This window comes from Muntiacus reevesi, chromosome 2, assembly GCF_963930625.1.
Source record: "Muntiacus reevesi chromosome 2, mMunRee1.1, whole genome shotgun sequence".
Classification (NCBI taxonomy): Eukaryota; Metazoa; Chordata; class Mammalia; order Artiodactyla; family Cervidae; genus Muntiacus; species Muntiacus reevesi.
The window spans coordinates 62,419,753-62,447,426 of NC_089250.1; the positions used below are offsets into that span (position 1 = coordinate 62,419,753).

Genomic DNA, 27,674 nt, shown 5'->3' on the forward strand with positions numbered 1-27,674 from the left:
TGGGAGACACTGGACCTAACAGCCTTAGACAGGTTTCTTCACTATAGGACTTTCAGTGCTTCCAACATGTTACTTTTGGATCTCTGGGAGGGAGGATCTAGTAGGACACATTAACCAAATTTACTTCACTACAGAATTCTCGGTTATGGAGGAGCAGGATTAAGTAGGCCACGGAATACATTTTTAGGAATGTTGGGGTATAACTGATAAGAATAGTGAGAAACTCTGAGAAGAAATTTTGAAAAGGAAATAATGACTTCCAGCTTGAAGAAACTAGGGCAGATTTTATATAGAAAACAGCATTTAAGCTGGGCAGTTAGAAATCTGGCATCAGAGAGAGAGCTGAATTCTACGATGCTCTGTGCAGGCAGTGCAGCCTCTTCAGTTCTCAAAGGTTAGAGGTCAATACCTGACTGAGAAGCAGGGCGCGGAGTCCTGGGCTGCAGTTCTGAATTGGGGCCTGGTGCCATCATGGAAGATGACACGTTTCCACCCTGGGGTATCATAACAGTGGCAGGACTGGTCATCCTTATTAATCCTAGAGAAAAAAAAAAATCTCTAGAATAGAGTACTGGAATTGACACAATGCTTGTTTTTAATGAAATATTTCAAAGATGTAAAAAGGTATAGAAAATTTTTACACCACCATCTACCTTATTTAAATGTAAACATTCTACCCTGCCTGCTTCATATATATATATGCAAATATATATAAGAAGCCTCCTACTCCTTCCCAATCTCATTCCATTCCCTCCTTATCTTACATCTGGGGTTAACAGTTCCAAGTTTTTATCTTTTCTACATATATAAACTGCAATACATTTTTTGAATGTTTTTAATTGTTGTATAAGTGATACCATTCTATATGTATTCTTCAATTCCCCTTTTCACTTAATAGTATGTTTTGAGATTCACCCACCCTGACTATAATAGTGCCCCATTTTATGGAGTCAATACATCCATTCGCCTGCTGATGAACACTGACTTTTCATCGTTAGAATTTTGCAATGGCATGTATTTGCCCTGTATTCCATAGACATGTAAGAGTCTCTTTAGACTACATACTTAAAATCGCTAAATTTTAAAGGATAAGCATCTTCAATTTTACTAGATATTGGTAAACTGCTCTCAAAAGCGGTTATACCAAATTTATACTTTGACTAAAGGTTTGAGAACTCCTCTTGATTCACATCTTGCTAATTTCTGATACTATTAGATTTTCTAGGATTTATTAATAGCATCTACCTTTATAAGTGAAAACAACTTATAATTATCCTCTGCTCTCGTCCTAATTTTAGCATCACGATGAAAACAATTTTGGAGTGAGTTGGAAAGAACCTTTCCTCTTTTTCTATGCTCTGAAAGAATATGTGTATCTGTTCTTTAAATGTTTAGTAAAATTCACCTGTAAAATCATCTGAGCCTGTGGTTATACTAGTTGATTCACAGGGAGACAGATTATTTTATTTCTTAAGTAGTTGTAGATTTTTCATTCGATATATCTTACTAAGTCAGTTTCAGTTAAATTATACTTTCAAGAAACTTGTTAATTTGCCAATGCTTTCACATTATTAGCATAAAGTTATTCATGAATATTCTTTTTTCCCATTCTTTCTAAAAACTGAGATATAATTCACATACCATAATAAAATACACCCTTTAAAGTGTACACTTTTTATCATTCTTTACACTGCTCATGCATCTCTCTTTTTTATTTGTCTTACTAGGATCAACAATTTTAGTTGTCTTTTCAGAGAAACATCTTTTGGTTTTACTGCTCTTTTCCATTGGGTTTTTTAATCCATACTTCACTTATTTCTGCTCTTACCTTTATTATTTCCTTCCTCCTAAATTATTACTTTGCTGTTCTTTTTCTCATTCTTCTATCAGACACTTAGTCTTTTAATTTTCAGATAGCTCTAGATACCTCAGATTAGATATTTCAGACTGCTCTAAATATCTGAGGGGTCAAATTTTCTTGTCTACATCTCACAAGTTTTGATATGTACTATTTTCATTGCCATGTTATGTGCTCAGTTGTATCTGACTCTTTGTGACCCTATGGACTGTAGCCTGCCAGGCTCCTCTGTCCATGAAATTTTCCAGGCAAGAATACAGGAGTGGGTTGCCATTTCTTCCTTTAGGCGATCTTCCCGACCCAGGGATCGAACCTGCAATCTCCTGCATTGCAGGCAGATTCTTAAACCTGCTGAGCCACTGGGGAACTATTCTCATTATTTCCTTCTAAATATTTTCTAATGTCCATCTTTAATGCTTTTTTAAAAAAATCACCGGTTATTTAGAATACATTTTAAAACTTCTAAAAATATGGGATATTTTAATTTTTTCTTCTTTTTCGCCGCTGACTTGACTTAACTGTACTATGGTCGGAGAAAATGATCTGTGTGATACCTGTATTTGGTATTTACTAAAACCTGCTTTTGGAATAACATAATCAGTTTATACAAATGTCATACGTGAGAAGATTAGGAATTCTTGAATTATTAGTACAGTTTCTAAGTATCCCCATTATCTCAAACTATTTTAATTATATTGTTTGAGCTTTCTTTAACCTTACTAATTTTTGTTTGATCCACCAATTACTATCGGAGGTGTGTAAAAATCTTCCTTAAGATTTGCTATCTACATGAATCTGGGCCATTTTTACTTCACATATTTAAAGCTAGTTTATTAAAAACACAAAAGTTTAGTTATCTTCCTGGATTTTTCCTCTTATATTTTACAGTCATCCCTTTTATCTCCAGTAATGCTTTTTATCTGATAAAAATAGTCTTTTTCTTGGTTAATATTCACCTGGATTCTCTATTTTCTTCTATCCTTTTAACTATGAACAGAGACCTTATATTTTATATGATTCCTCTAAGAGTACATAGCTAAATCTGAATTAGTCAATCTGATTAATCACTTTCTTTTTATCAGTGCTTATAATCCACTTGCATTTACTGTTAATTACTGGTATATTTTATAATTTTATGATATCACTGTTTTTTACCCTGTTTTTTCTGTGTTTTCCTACTTCTGAATTTTATTGGGACTTTTTTTCATCATGTCCTTCCTTTTAACCCCTCCACTACTAGTTTAGAAATTATACCTTCTATTTCTATTATTTCAGTGATATTTTAAAAATGTCAGCAGACATATCTAAAGGTCATGTATGATCATCATTATTACTAAGTAAGTTAATGTTTATTTACATTTACCCAATGTTTACCAATTATTTAGCTCACCATTCCTTCTTAGCTCTTATTTCTTCCATCTTAGGTTCAATTTTCTTCTTCCTGAAGTACATCCTTGAGCAGTTCAATTAGCAAGGGTCTGTTAATGGTAAATTCTCTTAGTCTCTTTAAAAAGGTCTTTAATTCACACTACTCTTGATACTATAGCTTTTGTTTAAAATTCTAGGCTGTTAATTTTCTCATCACTTTGAAAATATTATCCTCATGTTTCATGGCGTCAATGTTGCCACTGAGAAATTAGCTGTGGGTCTGATAATCTTCCCTTTGTAAATCACTGGGGCTTTATTTTGAATTGCTTTTAACATTCTCCCTGTTTTTCTGCTCTGCAGTTTTACAATTTTGTGTCTAGATGTGAATTTTTTTTTTTTTGGTAGGGCTCAGAATTATTGGACTTCTGAATCTGAGGACTTGTATCTTTCATCAATTTTGGAAAAATTTCAGCCATTCTCTCACTACTGTCACTCCTCAATTTCTTTATTTTCTTCTGAAACTCTTTTCAGGGACATACATTAGGCTTTTTCATTTTATCCTTCACTTCTCTTGACCTCTTTCATATTTCCTTCTATTTACTTATTGTCTGTTGCATTCTGAGTAATTTCTTCAAATTCACCTTCCAATTCAGCTGTCTCTAATTGGTTGAATAAGTTACTTTTTAAATAATTTTAAAATTTCTGTGGATTCTGTTTTTCCCCTAAATTCTCTTTGTGTTTTGATAGTGTCTTGTTCTCTTCCTAGAATTTTCATTATTTTAAACATGCTGATATTCCTATTATCTAGAATTCTGGAAAGAGGGTCTAATCTTAAATTTTATAAATTCAGAGAATGAGCTCGTTTATAACAGGCAATAAGTATGAAAAATCTGCAATGGTTTGGGGTGAGAGCTTCAATGGTTATTACCACTTCAGAATCATTTAATAACTTAGCTTTGCTGTTCCTGGGTCATTTCAATGACACATGTCCAACATGTATGAGGATAGAGAAGACAATTCTATAACCACCCTTTCCCCCACTCAACTAGAGTCCAGGCCAAGAGAGAAAAGTTTTGCCTTCGGCCTCCTGCACCAGAGAGTGAAACTTTTTCTTATCTACCTTTTACTGAAAATACTGGTTTCATGAAGGATTCTGAATTCTAACTTTCTTCTTTATGTTGACCCAAGGCAAGGCTTCCTATTTTATCCCTCCTGGCCATTAAAACTCAAATCCCTTGGCTCCTGCAGCATCTCCTCATGTGTTCTGCTGCTGCTGCTGCTGCTGCTAAGTCGTCGCGTCCGACTCTGTGTGACCCCATAGACAGCAGCCCACCAGGCTCCTCTGTTCCTGGGATTCTCCAGGCAAGAATACTGGAGTGGGTTGCCATTTCCTTCTCCCCTCATGTGTTCACTGCTATTTAAATGTTCTTCTTTGTTCTTGCCCTGGGGATTTTCCCTTATTGTCTTACAAGCTCATCTGTGCATTAAATGTTCTATTTTATCTGACATTTTCAGATGTTCTGTAGCGGAGACAGCGCAGTTAGGCAAATGTTTACCTGTTAAAAATGGATTTGTTTCTTTGGAAACCCACCCCACTTTCCAAAGATGGTAATTGGCTAGCAAGAAAGTTCTTGGGAAATAGAAAGAAATAGGTTGTCTTAGTCTACAATCAGCTTCCTATCTCCAGAAACATTTAAGCACATGCTGGCTAACATGTTCAGTGGTGATACTGTAGAATACATTCTAGCACGATGTGGGAATCTTGACTAGAGTCATGCTTCACAACTGGGGGCAATTCTGTCCACTAAGGGATATCTGGAAAGGTCTGCAGACCTGCAGCTGTTGGCATAACTGGGAGGAAGGTGTGGTGGTGCTACTGGCACCTGACAGCAGAGGCCAGGGATGCTGCTGAACATCCTACAAGGCACAGGACAGCTCCCCACGGGAAAGAATTATCAGTTCAAAACATCAGTAGTGACACATGACTAAATGACTACTGTGGTACCTCATTAATCTTGGAATTCTATGAAGCTATGAAAAAAAATTTGCTATGGATTTGGTTTTCATTTCAAAAGACTCCTGCTTATCAGTCAAGTTTCTGTTGCCAATGCAAAGAGAATAAAGTAGTGTTAAGAATAATTTAATCTAAGAAAGACATTCTAGATACACAATTCTAAAATTATTTATTATAGTTTTAGAGGGTAGTTAAGGTCTCTTTCCCTAGAAAAATTTGTTTAGTTTAACTAAATATTAAATTTTGTTTGCATACACTGTCCCAACAGACAACAGAGAAGAAACATTCTTATTTTAAGTATGCTTGGCAGTAAAAAAAGATACTTAGGTGTTAAAATGTTACTGTAACTACAAATCATTACTAATTGATTATTCTTGAAACTTTATATTGTATATTTTATCACAGTGTCCTTCATTAAACACCAATCTAATTTCAACCTAAAGCTTTTAAGTTTCCTATGTTGATAATGAACTACATACATCACTAAAATTTACACTCAGTTTTCAGAGATACTTAGTAAAGATGCCTGCTGTTTGCCAGATACTAGAAGAGCTTGCAATTAGTGTGCTGATATTGGCTTAATGGAGTCTTAACATTTTAAGGTTGGAAGGGATCTGAAATATTGTTTCTTGGACATAAACATGTTTACAGGTAACTACGGCCAGTAACTATTAAAACATCTGACCGGAAGTTGAGACTAGAACCCAGATTTCCTGAGTCTCATCCTAGGTCTGGTCTTTCTTCCACTAACTATATGCAACTTGGCTATACTCTGCCCACTCTTCTGGCTCTTCAATAGAGGCAACAGTGTCACCTATAATCTCTCATCAAGCTGCCTTAACACCAAATGCTCAGACTTCTGTGGAGAACTAAATTTATTTAACTCCCTACTATAGGTTCCAGGTTGGGTATTTTCCATTTACCATACAGTACTCCAAAACAGCCCAACAATACAGGTCCTGACATACAACAGGAACTCAGTGAAGGTCTGCTACATTGCTCAAGGCTCATCCATCTTCAAGCAAGAGCTCAAAAGATTATAGGGACTATTATCTCAGTGTAGAAACTGTTGCATGGAGAGGTAGTGGCTCGCTTGAGGTAAACATGAAGTGGCAGTGCCAGGATAAAAACCTAGTTCCAATTCTCCATGGCCAACTCTTCAGTTACAGTTCAGAAAAAAATGGCTTTACAAACTGAGCTTCTCTATTCTGCTGCATTTCTTCAAGAGCTACTGTGGTAGGTTGGAAGTGAATGATCGGGTATAATTTCACATACTGAGACTCTCCTTCAACCACAGCAGCTGTGCTTTTCTGGCTTATTTGAATAAAAGTTCCTATAGCAGAAAAAGCCTGAAAGCTGCTAGTGCAGTGAAAATAGCACCGAACTGGGGAGTCAGATTTGCCCACTGCTACTTGACCATGGGCAAACTGCTTCCTCTCTGTGAACTCCACAGTTTCTCCAGCTTAAAATGAGAGTACCAACTCAATTCTAACTTTCTTTGACTCACAGAACGTGGGTTCAATCTCTAAAGAGGAAATTTCAGCACTGCTACAAAGGTAGCAAATAATCTGTAACTCTCTCAAATTCTAAATACATAAAAACACATACTCTCCCACATACTTCTACAGATTCCACCTAAGCATACACAAACTCCCGGATTCTCAGTCACAGAGAAAGGTGACTCTTTCTCTTTCATAACATAGAAGGCTATGTTATGCTATAAACACCCTGAGGATAGAAGATGTTTTATTCAGTTCTACTTGCAACACTTAGCATAGGTCCTATCTACAATGAGAACTCAATAAATGTTTCCTGCATGGCTCAGGACTCATCTACCTTTAAGTATGAGCCCCAAACATTGCAAAGACTATATATGCTCCATGCTCTGTGATTCTAGTCTCCTAAGAGTCTAGATTCATGCCTTGTTTTCCTGAACAAATCAACAGAAATGTGTCAGGAACCTCCACCTATCTTGCAGAACTCAAATAATTATACATTAGCAAATAAAGCCAAAAAAAGGAAACTAGTCAAATGTCATACAACTGAGTGGGAGATCTCACCTGGACCGCCTGCCATGGGAAATCCCGCTTCCATCCTAACTGAATTTCCAGCTCCCATGGGTCCATTCATTCTCACATCTTGGCTCCGGTTCTGAGCCAAAGCCAGGTTGATAGCACCTTCCCCTGAAAATGATAGTCAGGTTTAAAAGGAAATCATCAGAATAAGATGTAAATTTTGTTGAAAAACAGATATACAAGAGCTTTAGTTTTATGTGTTTTTGAAGAATTATGCTAAGTTTACCACCACAAAAATGGTGAGTTCAATACTATACAGGTCTCTTTTCAACCTCACCTGAGCAGGTTTATTTACATGAAGCACAAGAACATAACTAATTCTCACAACACAGCAGATGGACAATCATTAATGATGTATGGCATCAGCAGAGAGCTTGGAAGGCTGAATATTTATTTTCTACCAACTCATATGTGTGTAGGAAGAAAATATTCTCAGAAAGTCTCAAGTCCTAGATTACTTTTTGAGAATTTATGATCAGAAATTAGAAATATGAGTAGGTCTAATGCAGGAAGAACATACAATGTCATGTGGACACTGTGGTATTTGTAAGTAAAATACCATTTTCCTTTCAACAACTGCAATATAAAGAGATATGCAGAGGAGAAACTCATGCAGTGAAGAGTAGATACGCTGCTACTAATCTACCTCTGAGATCTGATAAGAGCAACATTTGTATAGTGATTTTAATGCTTAAAAAACTGTATCTCATTTGAACCTCACAATAGCCTGGTAGATAAATGTCACTAGAAGTGTTCCAATTGAGTAGACTCTAAAGTTAAAGGCTATTTACTTATTTATTTTAATTAGAATGATATGATGAAATTTATTTTTTAGTAAATATCATGTACCTAGAAGAACGCATGAAACAAATTCAGTTCAAAGAATAATTGCAACACAAACCTCACATAACCACCATTCATTTTAAGGAGCAGACTCCCTGTAAGCCCTTTGTGCTCCTTTAACATCACATGCTTTTCCTTTCCTGCTGGAGTTAACTACTAAAGTTAAGGGCAATTTAAACCTCACTTAATAAAAAGATCTCTGAAACAAGTTTTGAGATGCTTCCTGAGCTTAATCCCAAATTTTGACTGTTCTTCCTCTGGTAGACAGCACCACCTTGTGGACAGAAAAAAGTATAGCCAGCCTGTGGTCGAGGATTTGAAAGGCTGCATTCACCATGCTCCTACTGTTTTAGGGCAAGATGACTAAGAATGAAGCCAATGAAGGCACAGCAGTTTCCTGTCTTGTCACTATATAGGTCAGCTAGATAAACAGATAAAATATTAACTATTGTAACCAGGCAGATAGCTTGGTAACAGGGAACAAATATCCTAACAATAAGTGACCAATCACCAAGGGCTATATACAATGTTCTAAATTGCCTATGGGAGTTAGGAATAAAGGAGAAAAAGAATACAGATCTTGAGGGTTTCCACCAAAGGGAAAGAACTATTAACATATTAAATTTGCGAAGATGTTCTAGGTGGAAGGACTTTTGTTTTTGAAATGGACAACAGATCATAAAAGTGGCTTGTGGCAACAGATGGAGAAATATACCGTGTTCATGGATTGGAAGAATCAATATTGTCAAAATGACTATACTACCCAAAGCAATCTATAGATTCAATGCAATCCCTATCAAGCTACCAACGGTATTTTTCACAGAACTAGAACAAATAATTTCACAATTTGTATGGAAATACAAAAAACCTCGACTAGCCAAAGTAATCTTGAGAAAGAAGAATGGAACTGGAGGAATCAACGTGCCTGACTTCAGACTATACTACAAAGCCACGGTCATCAAGACAGTATGGTACTGGCACAAAGACAGAAATATAGATCAATGGAACAGAATAGAAAGCCCAGAGATAAATCCACGAACCTATGGACACCTTATCTTTGACAAAGGAGGCAAGAATATACAATGGAAAAAAGACAACCTTTTTAACAAGTGGTGCTGGCAAAACTGGTCAACCACTTGTAAAAGAATGAAACTAGAACACTTTCTAACACCATACACAAAAATAAACTCAAAATGGATTAAAGATCTAAATGTAAGACCAGAAACTATAAAACTCCTAAAGGTGAACATAGGCAAAACACTCTCTGACATAAATCACAGCAGGATCCTTTATGACCCACCTCCCAGAATATTGGAAATAAAAGCAAAAATAAACAAATGGGACCTAATGAAACTTAAAATATTTTGCACAACAAAGGAAACTATAAGTAAGGTGAAAAGACAGCCCTCAGATTGGGAGAAAATAATAGCAAACGAACCAACAGACAAGGGATTAATCTCAAAAATACACAAGCAACTCCTGCAGCTCAATTCCAGAAAAATAAACGACCCAATCAAAAAATGGGCCAAAGAATTATACAGACATTTCTCCAAAGAAGACATACAGATGGCTAACTAACACATGAAAAGATGCTCAACATCACTCATTATCAGAGAAATGCAAATCAAAACCACAATGAGGTACCATTACACGTCAGTCAGGATGGCTGCTATCCAAAAGTCTACAAGCAATAAATGCGGGAGAGGGTGTGGAGAAAAGGGGATCCTCCTACACTGTTGGTGGGAATGCAAACTAGTACAGCCGCTATGGAAAACAGTGTGGAGATTTCTTAAAAAACTAGAAATAGAACTGCCATATGACCCAGCAATCCCACTTCTAGGCATACACACTGAGGAAACCAGATCTGAAAGAGACACGTGCACCCCAATGTTCATCGCAGCACTGTTTATAATAGCCAGGACATGGAAGCAACCTAGATGCCCATCAGCAGACAAATGGATAAGGAAGCTGTGGTACATATACACCATGGAATATTACTCAGCCATTAAAAAGAATCTGAATCAATTCTAATGAGATGGATGAAACTGGAGCCCATTATACAGAGTGAAGTAAGCCAGAAAGATAAAGACCAATACAGTATACTAACACATATATGTGGAATTTAGCAAGATGGTAACGATAACCCTATATGCAAAACAGAAAAAGAGACACAGATGTACAGAACAGACTTTTGGACTCTGGGAGAAGGCGAGGATGGGATGTTTAGAGAGAATAGCATTGAAACATGTATATTATCCAGGGTGAAACAGATCACCAGCCCAGGTTGGATCCATGAGACAAGTGCTCTGGGCTGGTACACTGGGAAGACACAGAGGGATCGGGAGGAGAGGGGATCGGGATGGGGAATACATGTAAATCCATGGCTGATTCATGTCAATGTATGGCAAAAACCACTACAATATTGTAAAGTAATTAGCCTCCAACTAATAAAAATAAATGGGAAAAAAAAGTGGCTTCTGGCTATTACTAATAGCTCAGATGTAGTCCTTGCCAGTCTCCCTAATCCCAATTCACACTACTTTCTCCTTCAATAACAAGGACTCAGGTTCAGTGGCATTTTTTACTCTCTAAGGCACACAAACCCACTTTCCTTAAGTCCTTTGTACATGTTGTTCTCTCTGACTAGAACAGTTCTCCTGCACTCTTCACATAAACCAACTTCTCAATTTTCAGTGTAATCTTAAGTGTCACAAGCCCCAAAAGTCTTCTCCAATCATTTTTTCCAAGGTCAGGTCACCCTTATCAAAATATCTTGTTACTTCTTCAGAGCACATCCCAGTAGTTATTCATTCACTTATTTTCTTGTCTGACTCCCCTTTATGGGCTTCTGAGGTAGCACTTGTGGTAAAGAATCTGGCTGTTGATGCAGGAATGCAAGAGACACGGGCTCAATCCCTCGGTCGGGAAGATCCTCTGGAATAGGAAATGGCAACCCACTCTAGTATTCTTGCCTGGAAAACCCCATGGACAGAGGAGCCTACAGTCCATGGCGTCGCAAAAGTCAGACAAGACTGAGCATGTACACACACTCCCCTTTATATCTGTTGTCCCGGGATAGCTATTAATAGTTATTCATAGTAACTCCATTTATTTTCATTTCCTAATTTAAATGATAAATTTTATGGCCACCTTAATTATATCCTTTAGACACCGAACAGTGTTTGGTATACATAATAGGCACTCATTAGCTATTTACTGACTGTATGATGAAAAGTCATCTTATCATAATCTTACAAAGAATCATAGGCACTTTTCCATATGATAATTGCATTCCAAGAAAATCTCACAGTCTATAAAAATCTCACACTGAAAATAATAAGTTTCATGAGAGAAACCCTGTTGAGGCAAACTCAAAACCCATGCCGCTTTGTAACTAGTGCTCTAATGAAAACAAAAATTGGTGTAGGCAACACACCGGAACACTAGAGTGGAAATGTCTGGTTAAAGCTGGGAGAGAATGCAGATGCAGTGGGGCTTTGAGCCGGTGCAGCTGCCTTCCAGGTGCGCATGGGAGGAAGTAAGCTGAGAGCCATGCGATGCTGAGGGTGTACTTCTGGGGAAGGTACCCGAGTGTCACTTCTCATTCTCGATTTCCTGAAAAAAAGCTGAAAGGACTCCCACCCATGTAGCAACAGATCAAAAGGCTTAGGACAATTAACCTTCTATTCCTACTATTCTAACTCCTTTTGCCCAGGAAAAAAAAATAATGTATGAATAAACACAATTTCCACACTATACTACTGTTATTTTCCAATTTGCAAGCTGCACATAAGTTAGTTGTTGTCAAGGAAACACACATAGAAGAGAATACTACTGGCTCTCCAACTTGCTGACTGGGGTTGACAAACCATGACCCATGGGCCAAATCAAGCCTGTTGCCTGTTCAGATAAATAAGTGTCACTGGAACACAGCCACATTCACTCATTTACATATTGCCTTGACCATTTTTTGCACTATGGCAGCAGAGCTGAGTTGTCTTGACAGAGATCTTCTGGCCCACAGAGCCAAAAATTTTTACTCTTTGACCCTTTACAGACTCCAACTTTAAATCAGAATGAATTTATAGAGGAGTCACAAAATGTCCTCAAAAGAAATGTCTCAACTCCCTGGCCAAAACTCAAAAGAAGGGTACAGGGAGTGTTCTTCAATGGAGAAAAGACTGTGTGTCCTTGGGGGGACAACTTGTTCCTTCAGCCCTGCAGCAGACACCACGATAGTGGCAATACCTTCTCTTATAACCTAAAAGGCATCAGCCCATCATGTTTCACAAAAGCAACAGCTGCTGACACCACTTTCACTCTTGCCTGAACTCCCAGTGAATGTGGAAAGAGAAAAGGAGAATGCCTGGGACACAGGTGTACTCTAAAAGTTAAAAAAAAAAACTCTTTTCTGTAGTATGATAATCACTGCCACATGTGAATTTCATAATTTCCTATATCTTATCTATTTTGCTTCCATGCTGGTATTGCATTTTAATTTATGGCTACAGTAATAAATGGGAGTCTTACTCTTTTGAAGACTTGTAGGAAGTAGGGATGATTAAGAGAAGAAACTTGGGGTCATACAGACAGCACATCCTGCCCTGCTCACCTAAGTTCTCGAGCAAGCTATGCGTCTGCCCTTTTGGTTTTCTGAACGTCACCAAGACGGTTGGTAAGAATAAGCGCCTTACGAAAGGAGGCAGAAAGGGAGCCAAGAAGAAAGTGGTTGACCCATTTTCTAAGAAAGATTGGTATGATGTGAAAGCACCAGCTATGTTCAATACAAGGAATAGTAGGAAAGCACTGACCACAAGAACTCAAGGAAACAAAATCGCATCTGATGGCCTCAAGGGTCGTGTTTTTGAAATGAATCTTGCTGGTCCGCAGAATGACGAAGCTGCCTTTGGACAATGGAAGCTAATTACAGAAGATGTTCAGGGCAAAACCTGACTGAGATTTCCATGGTATGGATCTTACCTGTGACAAAATGTGCTCGATGGTCAAAAAGTGGCAGACCATGATTGAAGCTTGTTGATATCAATGTGATTCATTTGTTCTCGTGTATGTTTTACTAAAAAACGCAACAATCAGATTCGGAAGACCTCTTATGCCCAGCCCAGCACTAGCAGGTGCACCAGATTCACAAGAAGATGATGGAAATCATCACCTGAGAGGTGCAGACAAATGACTTGAAAGAGGATGTCAATAAATTGATTCCAGAAAGCACTGGAAAAGACAGAGAAAAAGCCCTCCAACCTATTTTTCCACTCCATGATGTCTTCGTTAGAAAAGTAAAAATGCTGAAGGAAGCCCAAGTTTGAAGTAGGAAAACTCACGGAGCTACATGGTGAAGGCAGTAGTTCTTGAAAAGTTGCTGGGGATGAGACAGGTGCTAAAGCTGAATAAGCTAATGGATATAAGCCAACAGTCCAAGAATCTGTTTAAAAGTCAGACTTTTAATGGTGACAGACAAAAGATCTTATTTGTGGTTTAAAAAAAAAAGAGAAGAAATTTGGTGTTTCCTTTCTCCACTGGAAAACACTACCACAAAGCCCTTTTAATTCAAGCAAATAGGTAACACAGACTATAAAATGCTTAGGGTTTTTAAGAAACTGTGTATATGTTTCTTATTAAAAAAAAGTATGTTGATATGCTTATAAAACATAAACAACCTATATGGTATTATTAACAATAGCTGTTTGACTTCTACTCTTCCCAAAAGTTCATCCTATATTTAATAGATTGCAGTGAATTAATTTTACTTTTCTGAATCCTTTTGGACAATCAAAACAAACTGGTTATTGTTTAAGCCACTATTCTCTTATTTATCAAATTATGGAATTCACCTCATTTATCATTCTATCTCTAAACAATCTGTTTGTTGTTATTGCTCCTTCTGGGGCACCATAACCTATAATCTTAACTGCACAAAATGTGTCCCACTCCTAAACATAAAATGTTGACCTTTCAGTTACTGAGGTTTTGTGCAACTTCAGGTCCCATGCAAGCACAGGGTCAGAAGGGCTTGGGTGACAAGGGCAAGAGAAGGCTGGAATCACTCACTGGTTGTGACCTTGTTTGCATCAATGCAGGAAGGTTTTAGTTCATTGGGCACCAAAAGACAGAAGCTCCTCTGTGCTTCTTCATACTTGGTAGTTATATCTCTCAGGTTTATCTCCCTCATTAAGGTCATGAGCTCCTTCTGAGTTCATAAAGGCAAAGCCCATATTTTGCTTATTATATATTCCAAGAGTTGAACCAAACTAGTGCTATTATATATGTGTTTCCTTTACTTTCATTCAGCATATGTTTATTAAAGAACTTAACATGTACAGTCAAGTCAAGATACAACAGTGAGCAAAACAAGATATGTTTCCTGCCCCTACTGGAGCTTGGAGTCCATGGGGGATCAAAACAATCACCAAAATAACTGCTCTAGTCAAAGTGTAAGAAATGATCAGAGCGGGGGAAAACCAGACTTTTGCAAGAGCATGTGAAAAAAGACTGATTCGGTCAAGGAGTTCAGAAAACACATCCTTAAGATTTAAGCTGATACTCGAAGGCTGGGTATACAACTAATGGAAAGGGGAATGGTAGGGAACAATATCCATACAGAGGAGACATCAATGCAAAGGACCTCAGGCAGGAAAAAGAAATGTATATTCAAGGAACATTCAAAAGAATGTTGAAGAGACTAGAAAAGATAGCCAAGGAGGAGGGAGGAGAGCTGGACAAGATAAAGCTAGATGAGAAATGTAAAGGTCAGACTGTGCAAAGCCTGAGGTCACAATACAGAGTTTGGACATCATTCTGCAAATAATGGCCAGTCATAGCAGGGTTTTAAGGTGTGTGTGTACCATATTTTCATTTTTAAAAGATAATGCTGACAAAAACACCTGCAAATGAATACTGCTACAAAAGGACTGTTCAGGGCCTCTGTTAGATAAATAAAAAATAAATACTAAATCAGGCATATTGGGTGAAAGGAAGCAGATGAAATTAGGTATTTTTTTAAGGTTTTTTTTTCTGATGTGGACCATTTTTAAAGTCTTTATTGAATTTGTTACAATATTGTTTCTACTTTAAGTTTTGGGTTTTGGCCCCAAGGCTAAGATCTTGGGGTCTTAGCTTTCTGACCATGGATCAAACTCACACCCTCTGCATTGGAGGCAGTCTTTACCACTGGACTGCTAGGGAAGGCCTGAAATTAGACACTGCTTAAAAGACAAATCAGTTCTTGGTTAGGGTGCCAGTAAAACCAAAGTTGGACAGACTGATAGCCAAAATCAGTTCAAGGGAATGGAGTCTGAGGCTATGGATGCTGAAGCATCAGGACCCAACCAGAGCCTCAACTCCTTTTCATACTAAAGTGCTACAATGTGAAGTGCAGGTGACACGAGTAACTTGTTGTTCAGTTGCTGTCAATCTGACTCTTTGTGACCCCATAAGCTGCAGCACACCGGGCTTTGCTGTCCTTCACTATCTGATTTTGCTCAAACTCATGTGCACTGAGTCACGATGTCATCCAACCATCTTATCCTCTGCCCCCATCTTCTTCTTTTGCCTTCAATCTTTCTCAGTATCAGGATCTTTTCCAATGAGTTGGGTGTTCACATCAGGTGGCCAGAGTATTAGAGCTTTAGCTTCAGCGTCAGTCCTTCCAATGAATATTCAGGACTGATGTCCTTTAGGATTGACTGGTTTGATCTCCTTGCTATCCAACGGACTCTCAAAGAGTCTTCTCCAGCACCAGTTTGAAAGCATCAATTCTTCAGCACTCAGTCTTCTTTATGATCCAACTCTCACATCCATACATGACTACTGGAAAAACTATAGCTTTGACTAGACGGACCTTTGTTGGCAAAGTGATGTCTCTTTTAATACGCTGTCTAAGTCTATCATAGCTTTCCTTCCAAGGAGCAAGTGTCTTAATTTCATAGCTGCAGTCACCATCCACAGTGATTTTGGATCCCAAGAAAATATAATCTGTCACTGTTTCCACCTTTCCCCCATCTATTTGCCATAAAGTGATGGGACGGGATGCCATGATCTTAGTTTTCTGAGTGCTGAGTTTTAAGCCAGCTTTTTCACTCTTCTCTTTCACCTACATCAAGAGGCTCTTTACTTCCTCTTAGCTTTCCGACATTAGAGTGGTATCATCTGCATATCTTAGGTTGTTGGCATTTCTCCCGTCAATCTTGATTTCAGTTTGAGCTTCGTTCAGCTTGGCATTTTGCATGATGTACTCTGCATATAAGTTAAATAAGCAGGGTGATGATATACAGCCTTGACGAACTCCTTTTTCAATTTTGAACCAGTCCGTTGTTCCATGTCCAGTTCTGAATGTTGCTTCTTGACCTGCATATAGGTTTCTTAGGAGGCAGGTAAGGTGGTATGGTATATTCCCATCTTTTTAAGAATTTTCCACAGTTTGTTGTTATCCACACAGTCAAAAGCTTTAAAGTAGTCAATGAAGCAGAAGCAGATGTTCTTCTGGAATTCCCTTACTTTCTTGATGACCCAACACATGTTGGCAATTTGATCTCTAGTTGCCCTGCGTTTTCTAAATCAAGCTTGTACATCTGAAAGTTCTCGGTTCATGTACTGCTGAAGCCTAGTTTGAAGGATTTTGAGCATTACCTTGCTATCATGTGAAATGAGTGCAACTGTATGGTAGTTTGAACATTCTTTGGCATTGCCCTTCTTTGGGACTGAAATGAAAACTGACCTTTTCCAGTCCTGTGGCCACTGCTGAGTTTTCCAAATTTGCTGATATATTGAGTACAGCACTTTAACAGCTTCATCTTTTAAGATTTGAAATAGCTCAGCTGGAATTCCATCACCTCCACTAGTTTTGTTTGTAGCCATGCCTCCTAAGGCCCGCTTGACTTCACACTCTGGGATGTCTGGTTCTAGGTGAGTGATCACACCACTGTGGTTATCTGGGACATTAAGGCCTTTTTGTACAGGTGTTCTGTGTATACCTGTCACCTCTTCTGCTTCTGTTAGGTCCTTACCATTTCAGTCCTTTATTCTGCCCATCTTTACATGAAATGCTCCTTTGGTATCTCCAACTTTCTTGAAGGGATCTCTAGTCTTCCCCATTCTATTGTTTTCTTCTATTTCTGTACATTGTTCAAATATGAAGGTATTCTTATCTCTCCTTCCTATTCTCTGGAACTCTGCATTCATCTGGGTATACTTTTCCTTTCTTCTTTGCCTTTGCTTCTCTTCTTTTCTCAGCTATCTGTAAGGCTGCCTCAAACAACTACTTTGCCTTCTTGCATTTCTTTTTCTTTGGGATGGTTTTGGTTACCGCCTCCTGTATACAATGTCACGACCTCTGTCCATAGTTCTTCAGCACTCTGTCTACCAGATCTAATCCCTTAATCTATTCATCACCTCCACTGTTATCATCATAAGGGATTTGATTTAGGTCATAACTGAATGGCCTAGTGGTTTTCCCTACTTTCTTCAATTTAAACCTGAATTTTGCAATAAGGAGCTGATAATCTGAAGCACAGTCAGCTCCAGGTCTTGTTTTTGCTGACTATATAGAGCTTCTCTATCTTTGGCTGTAAAGAATATAATCAATCTGATACCTGGTGATGCCCATGTGTAAAGTCATCTCTTGTGTTGTTGGAAGAGGGTGTTTGCTGTGACCAGTGTGTTCTCTTGACAAAGCTCTGTTAGCCTTTGCCTTGTTTCATTTTGTACTCCAAGGCCAAACTTGCCCGTTATCCTAGGTATCTCCTGACTTCCTACTTTTGCATTTTACTCTTCTAAGATGAAAAGGAGATCTTTTTTTGGTGTTAGTTCTAGAAGGTCTTGTAGGTCTTCATAGAATCAGTCAACTTCAGCTTCTTCAGCATTAGTGATTTGGGAATAGACTTGGATTACTGTGATGTTGAATGGTTTGCTTGGAAATGAAGAGAGATCATCCTGTTGTTTTTGAGACTGCACCCAAGTACTGCATTTCAGACTCTTGTTGACTATGAGTGCTACTCCATTTCTTCTAAGAGATACTTGCCCACAGTAGTAGATATAATGATCATGTGAATTAAATTTGCCCATTCCTGTCTATTTTACTTCACTGATTTCTAAAATGTTGATATTCACTCTTGCCATCTCCTGCTTGACCATATCCAATTTGCTTTGATTCATGGACCTAACATTCCAGGTTCCTATGCAATATTGTTCTTTACAGCATCAGACTTTACTTTCACCACCAGACACATACACAACCGAGCACTGTTTCCGCTTTGGCCCAGCTCTCTTTCTGGAGCTATTTCTCTGCTTTTCCCCCAGTAGCATATTGGACACCTACCGACCTGGGAAGCTCATCTTCTGCTGTCATATTTTTTGCCTTTTCATACTGTTCATGGGGTTCTTAAGGCAAAAACACTGGAGTGGTTTGCCATTCCCTTTTCCAGTGGACCACATTTTGTCATAGCTTCATTGAGTTATGCAAACCCCTTCACCATGACAAGGCTATGATCCATGTGATCATTTTGGTTAGCTTTCTGTGAGTTACTTGGCATTGTGAATTCAACTAACAGGAACAGACAAAGCAGCACATGCTATAAATCATATTATATTCTAGTATTCCTTTAATCTGGAACCAGACATGTACCTTCAATCTGAACGGAGAGAATTCCCAGATCCCGAAGCTGCTGGTTGTTGCTTTGAGCCAGGATCCGAAGCCGCTCCGCTGCTTCCCGGGGGATATTGAATGTCACACGCACGCTGTTCCAGGGCTCCACCTTCTGTACCTTTAGCTTGCTGGATTCTTGGTCGTGAAAGGAAGAGAATAGTATTAGTAATGTTTTAGCCATTAGAAGACATGGAATGAACAACAACAAGGAAGTAAAAGAACAAGGTAGAATACCAGTATGGAGTAGCTGAGAGAGCTTAAGCTTTGGTATTAGACCTCAAATTTAATCCCAGCTTTACCACTTAGCACCCGGGAACTCATGAACAAGCTATTTAACATTTCTGAAACTTATCTTTCTCTTCTCTAAAACCACAAGAAAACTACTTGTGCTAAATGTTATAATTATATGCCAAAAATCTAGCATAGCACCTGTCAAACCATAGGCACTTAATAGATGGAAAGCAGTAAGATGGAATAAGAATCCTAAGACAGAAGGGAGAGATAAGTTTTAAATTACTCAAATAAGGTCTACTTCTAGACTCAGTTTAATGTATGTGAACTGAGAAGCTAAGAAATTTAAGTTTCTAATTTTAAGTGAAATTCTATAAAAATTCAACTGACAGATATGCCAACAGTAGGATATTAGGGGATATGCAGCTACAATTCACTAAACTTGTTTAAAGAAAGAGCACTGAAAAGGAAGATAGTAGATTCACTTATAAAATGTCAAGCAATTATACTTCTTCAAATGAAAAAGTTGTACTTTTAGTACTCATATTTAAATTTTCACTGAGCATCTCTGTGGAAGATATTCATAGATATAGGAAGCAAACATTTCTTCCAATGTCCTGTAAATGCTTCAGTTTAAGGAAGGCTTAAGTCTTGATTCTTTACATCTCTGATTTTTAATCTTTTTCTAGTTTAAACAAGAGCAGAATTTCCACTGAAGCACACCAAACTGAGGAGAAAAGCAACATAAATCTCACAACTATATTTCAGTTAGGATAAGAAAACATTACATTTTCAGCAAACCTGAAAAGTCAATGTAAACTTCGAAGATATTTTTAAATTATGATTGCAAAAGTTAAACTAATTGAGGAGGTAATGTTGTTTGTAATTATAGTTTACAGATGGAAAGCAAATCCCAGGTCCAGTTAGATAATAATAAAAAAACATCTTTTTCCCCAACAACCCCACACAAAATATTTTTCCCTTCTGTTATAAACTCAGCTACATCAAATCTTTTGTATCCTCTATTCAATTATACATTCAAGTATTGAGAAAATGGTCATTTAGGCATATATGTTCTCAAAATAAGAAATTTACATGGATGGGGAAAGTATCTACATGTTACCTAAAAGCCCCTTTTCTACCTTCAAAACCATTATACATTATCAGTTTATTCAGACATGGAGTCCACTTGTCCTAATATGGAAAAAAAGAGACCACTGGCTAAGAGCAGCGAGATATATAATCAAGGAAATTTAGGAAGGATTATGCAAGATTTAGCCCAAATGTACTTTATAGGGGAGGAAACTGAAGCCCAGAAAATCTAAAAGATTTACCCAGAATCCAGTGGCTACCTATCACTAAAATGGCATTAAAATCCAGCTCTGATTTTCAGGCCATTTTCCTTTCCATGACACTTATACATCTAAATAGCAAAAGGCAAGGAGCCTGAGATTCTGCTACCACAGAGGACAGATGCTGCAGGGCTTCTTCTCAGTCTGAACAGTACTGGAATCTTATATCCATGTGGCCCAGACAAACATTAAACTTGCTTTTGATGTTATCTACTTGTGATAAGCCTACAGAAAAAATTTTAACTATAACACCGCTATATTTTATAAAAAATTTTTTTCCCTTAACTTTCATCATATTTGAGAACATCTAACTTAAAATAAGGGGAGTGGAAAAAGTTGGCTTAAAGCTCAACATTCAGGAAACTAAGATCATGGCATCTGGTCCCATGATCTGGTCCCATCACTTCACGGGAAATAGATGGGGAAACAGTGGAAACTGTCAGACTATTTTTCTGGGCTCCAAAATCACTGCAGATGGTGATTGCAGCCATGAAATTAAAAGACGCTTACTCCTTGGAAGGAAAGTTATGACCAACCTGGATAGCATATTAAAAAGCAGAGACATTACTCTGCCAACAAAGATCCGTCTAGTCAAGGCTAGGGTTTTTCCAGTGGTCATGTATGGATGTGAGAGTTGGACTGTGAAGAAAGCTGAACACTGAAGAATTGATGCTTTTGAACTGTGGTGTTGGACAAGACTCTTGAGAGTCCCTTGGATTGCAAGGAGATCCAACCAGTCCATCCTAAAGGAGATCAGTCCTGGGTGTTCACTGGAAGGACTGATGCTGAGGTTGAAGCTCCAATACTTTGACCACCTTATGCGAGGAGCTGACTCACTGGAAAAGACCCTGATGCTGGGAGGGATTGGGGGCAGGTGGAGAAGGGGACGACAGAGGATGAGATGACTGGATGTCATCACCGACTCAACGAACCTGAGTTTGAATAAACTCCGGGAGTTGGTGATGGACAAGGAGGCCTGGCATGCTGTGACTCATGGGGTCACAAAGAGTCTCAGACACGACTGAGCGACTGAACTGAACTTAAAATACTTTTTGGATCAAGAATATAACTGATAACCGTAAATCTGAGTTTGCTAATGTATTTAAAAGCCATTAATAAACTAATTCAGCTATTTAAAAACAAGAAAAAATGTGGATAATTAAGAACAATGAATAATCAGACCCAGCTAGCCCTTAAAATATGATGCATTATAACATGATTATGGTGACAATTACAACTTTCACCATAAAATTCTCTAATAATCTATTAAATAATCCATAACTAGAAAGAAGCCTTAAACAACATTATTTTTTTTTTTTAAAAGAACAATTGGGGGGAAAAAAAAAAGCTCTCCTCCTGACATTAATTCTAAAGAATAAGACCTCAAAACCTAAAAAAGTTGGTTAGTGCTTAAGATTTGTGATAAAAGGATAAAATCTAGGCTTTGCACTACATCTGAAGGGATTAAATAACTGTGCTAACCAGAAAAGATGGAGAACACAGAAACCGAAGTTGACAAGCACAAATTCCTGTAAGAGCACTATAGGTCATCTAAATGAGTGAAGAGACCAGACGGGACTATGGTGACGGGAAGGTATGTCTTCAGCGGCAGCTGCTACTGAGCACCACCTGGGATAGGAGAGTTTAATATTATTAGACCTTTCCTGTATAAAGACAAATCCAAAATCTGAATTTTAATATAAAATATATATTTCTTGAAGCACTGGCAATAAAATTTAAACACTAAAAAACAAATAAGCAAACAAAAAAATAATCAGAAAAACTAAAGTGAGCTGTATGTAACACATGGCTGCACACTGGATCCAGTAGGCCATCAGTTAACCTCTGATCTAAAATTTAAGAGAACAAATTTCAAATACATTTTAAGTAAAGCCAAAAAAGCCATGCAGTAAAAGATTTTTGTAAGCTTAAAGTGGCCTCAAAGAGCCAGTCATTTTATAGGAAAGGAAGTTAAAGACCAGAGAGCTACAAACAATAAATAAATTTGGGCCTGGAGAATTACTCCCATCCATTTTTGTTGTTGTTGTTTAGTCATTCAGTCATGTCCAACTCTTCTGTGACCCCATCGACTGTAGCCTGCCAGGCTCCTCTGTCCATGGGAAGAATTCCCAGGCAAGAATACTGAAATGGAATGCCATTTACTCCTCGAGGGGATGGATCTTGCTGACCCAGGGATTGAACCTGTGTCTCTTGCGCCTCCCGCATTGCAGCTGGATTCTTTACTACTGAGTCACCTGGGAAGCCCTCTCCTATCCATTAGAACAGATAATTTAAGGATTACAATGCTAAGCAATGCTTTATAGTCAGTCACTCCATGTACTTAAAAAAATACAACAGCATTTCTATTTAAAAAAATTCTAAAATTCCAACTTTGCAATTAAAATCAGCCTTTCAATCTAATATAGCACAGTTGTACTTTGTAAAACTCAAGATAACTACAGAAGGGCAATTCAAAAACAGTAACAAAAGGAAAAACAATTAAAGCAAATTACCCATGTGTAACAAATTGGGCACATTCTCCAATATTGTGTCCAATTTCCATTTGAAGTCTTTATCATCTATATTTCCTTTGAAGGCCACAAAGATTGTGGAATCCTCCAAAATACTATCACTTTTTGAGTCATCATCTTCTAGTCCAGAGTCAAAATCCATCTCTGAGTCTTCTACTGTTGATGAACACAAGGAAGTATAGATGTCTTCTAAGTTTGGAAGGTCATCCAAAACCATGGTGAATATTATTCCAGAAGCATATGTCAAGTGGACAATAAAAAAACCTTTCAAAACAGAAGATACACAAAGTATTACAACACATACTTACACAATCAACAATATATAGTTCTATGAAAACTAATTTATTTGACAAGTAATAGCAAAATACTATAAATTAAAAATTACAGTGAGGATAAACTATTTTAATTAAGATATTCTATAAGTTCTTATAGATACTAGAAATAAAAATTTACCAGTTTTAACTAAAATTCCTTTTGTTGGCCTAGAATATAGGCAGAAAGGAACAAGAGATTACAAAAAAACTAAAATAGATATCTTCTAAGAGTTTATTCCCGTAAGCCTTTGGTTGATCCCCAGAGAGCAAGACTCAGGCTGACCCCAAGACTCTTCTTACTCCTGTCCTAACAAATGCTTCAGAGCAACCAAGGTTTCTGAAGTCCTCCTCTTCAACCTGCAAAGGACAACCTGACCTCACTAAGAGCATCTGCAGGACTACCTAAAATTCTAAAGTCTTTCACAAGGACCAATTAAAATAACTTTTAAAGGGTTATTGATAGTGGCATAGCTAAAACTAATGATTCAGAAACAGAAAAAAAGAAAGAAAGTTTTGAAAGAAAGAAAAGAATAAAGAAATACTTTTGCAAAAGGAAAGCAAGTGGTTACCACATGTTTACAGAAGCAAAGAACTATGTCTAGGACAGAACCAAATTACTTTTTAACTTTTAGGTTTAGAGAACTCAAATTTTCTGCTATTTCCAGTTATGTTGCCTACCAAAGAATACAAATATTAAAGACCACACACCACATGGCCATTTCCTCCATTATCTCTGGGACTGATGATCACATTCTTAACCCAAAAGTGAATGAATACACATCAGTTTTTATGAATGTGTGTTAAGCAAGAATGGCAAGGAAATAAGAACCTCGCACAAGTCTTCTAATTAAAAAAAAATTCCTTACATAAAGCATAATTACAACTAAGAGTTTTTTTTTTAAGATGATTAAGAAAAAAGGACTGAAAACAAATCAACTAAAATACAAATAGTGATTGTACTAGGTTGGCAAGATTGCTGGTAAATTTTCCTACTTTCCAAATATGCTATAAGTCTTTAGGAAAAAGGAAAGCTACATATGCCATACTATGATTATACCTCCTGCAAAAATAAGAAAAAAGTATCAACTTTTAAAAATTAACGATTCTGTTTTAAATAGTCAGTAAACTTCAAGAGCAAAGGCGTTTCAAAAACTAACCTAAGCAACCTTAAGGGGGGAAATTTCTCTGTTGTAAATAAATACGAAAAAAAATTTACATTTGAGCAGAGTATCTTATAGTCCACGGGATTTCCCAGGCAAGAATATGGAAGTGGGTTGCTATTTCCTTCTCCTGGGCATCTTCCTGACCCAAGGATCAAACTTGAGTTTGAAGGCAGATTCTTTTACCACTGAGCCACCCAATAAAATGTTAATAGTGGCTAATTATAGATGATGGGTACATGGGTGTTCATTGTATTTTTATCTGTACTATACATATATTTGAAACTGACCATAATAAAGAGTTAAAAAATTTTTTTAAAAAAGGAAAAGCAAGCATACCAGAAACACAGTGTTGTTTCACAGTAAAACTCCACCACACTGGGAATGTGAAACAGCTTATTTATGAATATCTTCCAAATCACAGTAGGTTTTAGATATATATATATTTGAACATACAAATTTATAAAAATATAAATTTATGTATCACATATATTACATATATTTAGCTACTGATAAGTCTTTTCCGGAGAAGGCAATGGCAACCCACTCCAATACTCTTGCCTGGAAAATCCCATAGACAGAGGAGCCTGGTAGGCTGCAGTCCATGGGGTTTCAAAGAGTCGGACACGACTGAGCGACTTCACTTTCACTTTTCACTTTCATGCATTGGAGAAGGAAACGGCAACCCACTCCAGTGTTCTTGCCTGGAGAATCCCAGGGACAACGGAGCCTGGTGGGCTGCCGTCTATGGGGTTGCACAGAGTTGTACACGACTGAAGCGACTTAGCAGCAACAGTCTTTTCAGATATAAATATATGTATTTATACATATTCAGATTTATATGTGAATAATCGTTAAAAGATTATCACAGACTATTCAGATTATCTGCCATTTGAGTAAAAAGATAAGACACTACTATACACCTCAGAAATCACAAATTCATATACCTACAGGCTTCAGGTGTGTAAAATAAATAAGGGAAGAATGTTGAATATCAAATGTATTTGTATATACTGTATGAATGGTCTGAGCAACGGGAAACTCAAATACCCATCTATGCTAGGCACTCGCTACTTTGCTCCATTTTATTATTTTCTTTCTGGAGGGATGGAAGGAGTTGCGCAGGCACAGGACTAACATTCTGAATTTGAAGAAAAGACGTGGCTCAGACGGTAAAGGATCCGCCTCCAATGTGGGAGACCTAGGTACAATCCCTGGGTTGGGAAAATCTCCCGGAGGAGGGCATGGCAACCCACTCCAGATTCTTGCCTAAAGAATCCCCATGAACAGAGGAGCGTGACAGGCTACAGTCCATGGGGTTGCAGAGTGGGATACAACTGAGCGACTAAGCACAAAATCCATATGCTGAGTAAAATCTCCAAATTTAAGAACAGATTTCTATTTCTGGAAAATACCCTATGGGCCAAATGAAACACACTGTAGCTGCATATGGCCCGCAAGCCATCAGTTTTCAATTTCTAATTAAGTCTAATCAGTTTCTAATTAAGCCTAATTAGTCTAAGTCTAACCTGGATTGAGTAAATCCAAGTATAACTTACAAAACTGACTGGTAGAACATTAGAGTTAAGTCGCTCAATCGTGTTTGATTCTTTGCAACCCCATGGACTGTAATCCACCAGGCTCCTCTGTTCATGGGATTTTTCCAGGCAAGAATACTGGAGTGAGTAGCCATTCCCTTCTCCAGAGGATCTTTCCTACCCAGGGATCAAACCTGGGTCTCCTGAACTGCAGGCAAATTCTTTACTGTCTGAGCCAGCTGAGGAAGCCTGGTAGAACACTAGGCCTCAGTGAGTTATGCTGGGTTTGGTGGAATGCTAGAAGAGACCAGGTATTTAAAATGCATTTAAGTGTTATGATGTGCCTCTTGGGAGGTCTGTGGATTCACAGAGAGAATAAAAAAAAGAGCAACATCAAGGTCTTAACCTCAGAGAAACAGAAGGCATTCAAACTTAAGAAAATTTCGCTATATAACTTTGGGAGAGTCTTTCCACTGGTAGCAATTAAGTTGAGCCATATTTACCCTCAAGTAAGTTTTCACTCACCAAAATGTCTTTCTTAATTTTTATCATTTGTCCAGGTTATCTTCTAAGTCCAAACAAGCTGGCATTTTTACGGCCTGTATTTTAAGGTAGCAGTCAAATAAATATCCTAACAACAACAAAAAAAAAGATAAAGTATTATACAGAAATTACAGAGGTGACCCATCCTTCCATCAGAACACAAACATAACAATTTATCAAGTCAACTCAGACATGTTCAGATAACGATAAAATAGGGTTTTCATGAAATATGCAAAGAATAGTTCCCCCCCCCCCAACCTGGAGATCTTAGAGCACTCATTGGGCTTCCCCAGTGGCTCAGATGGTAAAGTATTTGCCTACAATGCAGGAGACCCAGGTTTGATCCCTGGGTGAGATGGGAATGGCTACTCACTCCAGTTATTCTTGCCTGGAGAATTCCATGGACAAAGGAGCCCAGTGGGCTGTTAGTCCATGGAGCTGCAAATGTAAAGAATAACTCCATCAACAAGCAATTTAAAGAATATAGAAGCAAAACTCAGGGATGTATACGAGAATTATGAAACTGGGATCCTAAGCCTTAGAAACCTCCCTATACATTCACTTTTTAAATTGGTCAAATTAGAACACTCTCTGACATAAATTGCAGCAATATCTTTTTGGATTCATCTCCTAGAGTGACAGAAATATAAATAAATGGAAGAACCAAATTAAATTTAAAAGCTTTTGCACAACACAGGAAACCATAAACAAAAGACAACATACAGAATAGAGCAAATATTTGCAAATGAAGTGACCGACAGGGGATTAATTTCCAAAATATAAAATTGACTCACAAACTCAGTTCAAAAAAAACCAAACAACCTAATCAAAAAATGGACAGAAGATCTAGATATTTCTCCAAAGAAGACATACAGATGGCCAACAAGCACATGAAAAAATGTTCAACATCACTAATTAATTATTAGAGAAATGCAAATCAAAACTACAATGAGGTATCACCTCACTCTGGTCAGAATGGCTATCATCAAGAGTCTATAAATAACAAATGCTGGAGAGGGTGTAGAGAAAAATAAATCCTTCTACACTGTTGGTGGGAGTATAAATTGGTACAGCCACTATGGGGAACAGTATGGAGATTCCTTTAAACTCGTTATCTACATTCCCACTTCTGGGCATATACTGAACAAAACTATAATTCATAAAGATACATGTAACCCAATACTCACTGT

General features: G+C 37.7%; 1 protein-coding gene and 1 pseudogene across 7 annotated transcripts in view; one reads left to right on the forward strand and one right to left on the reverse strand.

Moving 5' to 3' along the window:
• NCOA6 (nuclear receptor coactivator 6) overlaps nt 1-27,674 on the reverse strand; it is a 94,541-nt gene that overhangs the window by 33,454 nt on the left and 33,413 nt on the right. For 6 of the 7 annotated variants that reach the window (XM_065921861.1, XM_065921860.1, XM_065921862.1 and 3 more), the window contains 5 exons: nt 26,467-26,572; nt 22,912-23,193; nt 18,795-18,950; nt 7,301-7,423; nt 410-538 (listed from right to left, as the gene is read on the reverse strand). In XM_065921861.1, coding sequence (XP_065777933.1) covers nt 410-538; nt 7,301-7,423; nt 18,795-18,950; nt 22,912-23,146 — 643 coding nt within the window. In that variant the 5' untranslated portion in view covers nt 23,147-23,193; nt 26,467-26,572. The remainder of the gene's footprint in view (nt 1-409; nt 539-7,300; nt 7,424-18,794; nt 18,951-22,911; nt 23,194-26,466; nt 26,573-27,674) is intronic. The other variant, XM_065921858.1, reaches the window with a different exon arrangement.
• Nucleotides 12,817-13,606, forward strand: LOC136157983 (small ribosomal subunit protein eS1 pseudogene; annotated as a pseudogene).